The sequence below is a fragment of the Sinocyclocheilus anshuiensis genome, unplaced genomic scaffold (assembly GCF_001515605.1).
Source record: "Sinocyclocheilus anshuiensis isolate Anshui unplaced genomic scaffold, SAMN03320099.WGS_v1.1 scaffold2422, whole genome shotgun sequence".
Lineage (NCBI taxonomy): Eukaryota > Metazoa > Chordata > Actinopteri > Cypriniformes > Cyprinidae > Sinocyclocheilus > Sinocyclocheilus anshuiensis.
Window position 1 is genome coordinate 1 of NW_015557345.1, and position 5886 is coordinate 5886.

At 38.5% G+C, this 5886-nt stretch overlaps 1 protein-coding gene and 1 pseudogene across 1 annotated transcript; one reads left to right on the top strand and one right to left on the bottom strand.

Moving 5' to 3' along the window:
* Nucleotides 1-423: 423 nt before the first annotated feature.
* Nucleotides 424-1417, top strand: LOC107679109 (max dimerization protein 3-like; the record flags this gene model as incomplete). Its single annotated transcript, XM_016474562.1, has 2 exons — nt 424-700; nt 1119-1417. Coding segments are annotated over 2 exons (393 nt in total), but the record flags the coding sequence as incomplete, so codon positions are not given.
* A 1593-nt stretch (nt 1418-3010) lies between these two features.
* Nucleotides 3011-5886, bottom strand: part of LOC107679119 (PRELI domain-containing protein 1, mitochondrial-like) — a 4260-nt pseudogene continuing 1384 nt past the window's right edge.

Sequence of the window (5886 nt, forward strand, 5' to 3'; positions counted from 1 at the left end):
AATGACAGAATTTTCATTTTTGGGTGAACTAACCCTTTAATGTAAGGTAAAGTTACGTCTTTGGGATTTTGTTGGATTTGATTTCTACTGTTACTCAGCGAGTTTGCTTCTGTTTCTTAGCGTCAAGCTTAAACCACATATAAAACAATCATGTAACACATCTCATTTGTGGATGAATGGCTGTTAGATTGAATAAAGTTTATTAAAAAGCAAAGAAAGTTACTGTACTTATGAGTACTGTTGTTTCCCTTCATACACAGTGCTATAATGGCAGCCTTGCATGCAGTTCTTGAAGCACCCACAAGATGCCGCCATTTATTGGTGGATCGCTATTACAGGACTGATGTCCAATTTTAGAAAAATTCTTAAATATTAAATAAATGACACCAATGTTATATCATGCATTTACTGTGAATGGTTTAGGGTTTTTGTCTGCCAGCAAAGAAAGGAGCTAACCTAATTAATAAATTAGAGAGATGTGAAGCAAGTCGTTCTGATCCTGGTGATCAGGTGGGTCTTCATGTGCGCTTGCAGAAGCTGCAGGAACAGGACGAGCATGCAAAGCTGCTGAAGGATCGTCTGCGCTGGGAGCAGAGAGAACTGCGCACACGGCTGGAGAAACTGCAGGGCGGTTCAGAGAGGATGCGTAACGATAGCCTTGGCTCAGCTGTGTCCTCCGAGAGATCCGACTCTGAGAGAGGTGATCATCAGACGGCCAAGATGATCATATTCTTAACTAGTGTTAAGAGTTTCTGTGAGCTTAATATGAGCTTTCAGAGTTAAATATATATATATATATATATTTATATTGTGATTATGATCAGTAACTAACTTAGCTAAAATGTGCATCCTGAGATGCTTGTAAAATTTACTGAAAGAGTTCACATCACATGTATGGTGGACACTTGTTGCTACTTTTCTTACATCAACTCATCTACTCCAACTCACCTATTTCTTTGATTTAATTAAATATTGAATTTACTTTAGAAATCCAAATGGTAAATATTCAAAGACACCTGTTTTATGTCTGAGATTTAGTTTTTGTTCTCAAGCCTATTGTAATGGGTGGTAGAGTAAATAGTCACGAGTTGTTGATCATACTTGCTTGAAAATTGCAGAGGACGTTGAGATTGACGTGGAGAGCATGGTGTGGACTCTGGAGTCAGATGGACTGGGCTCATCACATGCTGGGGTGGACCATAGCTACTCTACCTCTGATCACAACTGGTTATGACCGTCCCAGATCTACAAATGACACGGAACGTGATTAAATGGATGAGGGACTGAGGGAAAATGTTTGATGGGCTTTACCATCGTCACCACAGAACAGCCTTATGTTGCTGCCATGCTGAAAACATCAGCCGGAAACAACGTCTAAGCATGACTGGAATTTATTTTGTGTAGTGTATTCTTTACACCAGGGGTGGGCAAACTTGGCCCTTCCAGGATACTTTCCTTCAGAGGTTAGCTCCAACCCTAATCAAACACACCTGAACCAGCTAATCACTGTCTTCAAGACTACTAGAAGGCTACAGGCAGGTGAGTCATATCAGGGTTGGATCAAATCTCTGCAGGAAAGTGGCCTGGAAGGGCCAAGTTTGCCCATCACTGCTCTACACTAATGGCATTATGGTGCTCTAGTATGCTGTACACTCGTGAGATTCAAGTGTGACGATGCTTTATTTCCACAGAATGATTGTTTTTTTGTCTGGATTAGCTATGATCACATTGTACCCGCTAGTTGTCTTCTATCCAGCTAATGAGCTTAACTTTAGGGTCAGCCTGCAGTACAGATTGGCTTGCACTTAAGTGTTAATATCCAGCTTATTTTAAGTTGAGTTTTGATACATTGCACAAAGCATACTCATTAGCACTTGTGATGTCTCCTTAGATGTGTGGTGTTCCTTTCAGGTTTGCTAATGTGTGAAATTGCAGATCATGTCAATGCATCTTTCACTTTAAAAAATGTTTTGTTCTAATTGGAAAAAAAAAAAAACTGGGGAGGCAAATTCAAAGGTTGTGATGCAATTCATAGGGAAAGACTTCTTTCCTTTACAACCATGCATTTATTATTTGCTATTGGGTAAAGGTACAGTTGGGTTTGAAATGATGATTGTTGAACTGCTATCTGTATCATCTTGATGTTTCATTTTTATGTACTTTTTACTGTTTTGTTTTGGTCCTGTGCTTTGGTTCATTTTAGAGAATCAAAGTTGGTGCTATTCAAACACCCAACAACAAGCTACTATGTTGAGCCCTAAGAAGCCTGAAAAACAGGAAAGTTGTTTTTCTTTGTACAGTGGATTTTCAGCAGTTTAATCCATTTTCCCCTAAGAAGTGTTAGTCTGCTCATGTGAAAATGTTTTTATTTTTTTATGCATACCTTTAAACTGCAATTCAGTATGTTGGTAGTCTTGACAAAATACATGGGCTGTATTTGCAAACTGTTCAGTATCTGCTCATATCAATCATTTATGCAAACTATTATGAACATGCCTTTGTTTTCAGATGTTTGTACAGTAATTGTTAATGTACACAGCAAAATGTACATTGTATATACAGTTCTGAACACCAAATGCCTTATGAACTATTCGTATGTCATTGGACCAGGAACACCTTTGTATTTATGTCTCCTTGTACTCATATGTAGCATTTTATTCTTTTTTACCAACATAAGCCTTTTGTACAAATAAATATTTTATGTATTTAATTTGACTTGTCACTATGATTTTGTATTCTGTACGCTATTCATTTGAAACTGGGAACTTGGCTGTATTACATTAGTCTAGTTTCACCTACATATCAGACCCAACCTGATGTCAAAAAGTCTTGGAAAAAAAACAACCTAGAATTCAGTCATATCAAACCAAAGCTCTTCCTGATTCTGAGAGCATGTTGGTCTATTTTAATACTATGGTTTCATTTCTGAAGAAAATATAAGTGGTGTGGTAAAAGTTTTCCAAGATTTACTTTATCTGCTTAAATTATGCCATGAAATGAAAGAACCATGTCAGATAGAAAATATTTATTGGTAATAGCTATTGATCACAAACAATTAAGAGCTATAAGACATTATGCAAGCTATCCCTTTCATTAAACAAATGCGTTTCTTCTTTCAGACACTCAACATCTGACATGTTTTGACAACTTTCACACTTGTAATCAGACATTGCCGTCCATCCAGTGCAATATCATGCAAAGATCAGACTCTTCTAGATATCACGCCGGCAATGACTGCTGGAACTATGGACCCATCAATGCAGATAGAACTTCAATTTGAAGCAACGAATCACATTGCTAAACAAGGCAGATTACAGACCTCAGCAAGTGTGAATATGAAGATTCAGAGAGGCCATGTTTGAAATACATCAACAAAATCAGATAAATTAAGAAATTAATTTAGCAATCAAAAAAATGCAAACATCTCAGGAGCTGGTGGAGGATGGTGCCGTATCAAATCAAGTTTACTGGAGAATTTCAGTCGAAGAGCACATGGGCTTCACTAAATGCATTCGGAGAATCCAGACAGGCACGATTTGATCATCTCAGCTCCTGGCTAAATGCATCTCACATCCGCGTCTGTGCCCAGTGTGATGGGGCCCTTTTCAGAAGTGCTGGGAGAGTCCGGACACTGCGCCTCCTCCAGGCGTGTGCGCTCATCATACATACTGCTTCTTTTGAGCTTGAGAGGCTAAATCTTTCACCTTCTCTTTGGCAGCGAGTGCGGTTTCTCTTGCCTTCACAGTTGCAGTTTCTGCCAGCGTTCGTGTGGGCAGTTCACCTGTGCAGTAATGAGATCCAGCTTAGCCAACCATGTTTACAATCAAAATGAATGAAACCATTAAGCGGTTACTGCATGCTTGAACTCTAGCTGGCATCTTACCTTGCATCTTGGCCAGGACGTACTCAAAACCTTTCATGGTCTTTGTAACGTTGCTCTTAAACCGGGCAAGACCAAATTCCTGAAAATGGGATGGAAAGCAAACTGAAAAACACTCCTTGCTGCCAAGTGTTGTGGAAGATCCAGTGAGGTCATTTAACTGCAGACTAAACAACTGTTAGCTATAAACACGACGCGTGACGCATGTCTTCTGCATCAACCCGACGATCCAGGCTGTAGCATGTGTGGGATTACAAATTTTAGAATCTGTTTAAAATATGCTGATCCTATGTTCTGACATAGCATCACATGAAAAACTAAGGTGAAGTACATTGTATTTAGCATTTAAGGTAAATTACATCAGAAGTGTAAGTCTCCTGGTCTCTGCTTCGACGAGGAAAAAGTTTCCTACACATGTTACTCAGATGTATTTAAACAGATCACATACTGTAATAAAATTTCTTTGAGATCAACATAACCACATGTTGCTTAGACATCCTTTCACCCGCTGACCTGAATCGCTCTAGTGAGGCCGTACAGTTTGGAGGAAATCCAAGCCTCTCTCTTGATCTCGGTCCAACTGTTGTCATCAGGGTTCACTCTGTACACACAACGTTCTTCAATACTCTACAGACAGAAAACACATAGTTAACCTCTTGTAGTTCATGTCTAGTCAGGCCAGTTGATAATTAATCAGAGCCAGTCCAGGAATTCATACAAAATAACTATATTATGGAAGTAAAATAAAGTGTTTTTGAATGTTGAATTGCACTAATTGTAAAAAAAAAAAAAATGAATTTCAGCCCCTAAAAATACAATGCATTCAAATGCAAGCACCGTTAATGCAATGCATTTTTTGGCTTCAATTAGCGCAATCCACATGCTTTTTTGTTTCAAATACATTTCTCATTTTACTTCCATACTATATTCACTGAGGTACCAGCAGGTGAAATATTATTCATCTTTCGTCTGCAATTTTCAGCATGCTGTGCTTTAGTTAAGAGGAAGAGAAGCGTCTTTAAATTCATCCCATTTAAAGCACCTCTTTGGCCACTGTGTCACCTCTTCTAATTTTGAGCATATCACCAAAAGCTATTTGCATCTTTAATTAAATTATTAATTCATTTTTGAATTATCCATTAATTCTTTTTCATTCGGAGGACAAATTAAGTGCTTATTGTCATAAAAATACTGTCAGAATGCACAACAAATGAATGGTCCTAAAAATAGGCTTAATTTGTTTTTGTGACAAATATAAATCCTTATTTTGGATTTATATTTGTTCCTATTGATTTTGGGTTGTAATAACACTCGGGCATGTTCTTGACAGCTCTGTGAGACAGGAGGAGGGATGGCGGCCCACCATCACACAAGCGTGGCTGATGTTCCAGGTGAGAGTGGTCATGGTCCTGCCCCGAGGATCCACTACAGAGTCCTCAATGATGTAAGCCTTCTGTGCCATGTGAGCAGGCAGAAACTTCTCCGCCCAGCGAGGATCTCTGCTTGTTTTGGTCAGGAGACGTCTGAGATCAGACAGTTGTCCGGAGTGACTTCCCGAAATATGATGTCTTCAGTTAAAACATGATTACTGAGGAATAATAATACAGAAATGATAAGGAATCAAATATACAGTGGCTACAAAACTAAAAATATAAGACAACAATAGGAAATCTTGCAAAAAAAAAAATGCAGGAGTTGTATGAGGGTATCTTTAAAAGAAGACAGATATGTATATTTGTAGTACCTGTAGGGGTTGGGGTATCTCTGCCAGAATGCCAAAAACACTTGGTCCCATGAGCTCTTCAGAAAGCCTGCACAGCTGAAATACTTCACCATTGTTCCCTCTCAACCTGCTTGTGCTAAAAACTGCAACAAAGCACAAACACAGCAACTAGTTGATAACTGAAGAATACTAGCTAAACTAAATAATAAAATTAAAGGGGTCATATGATGCTTTTTTAAAGATCATTATTTTGTGTATTTGGTGTAACAGAATATGTTGACAT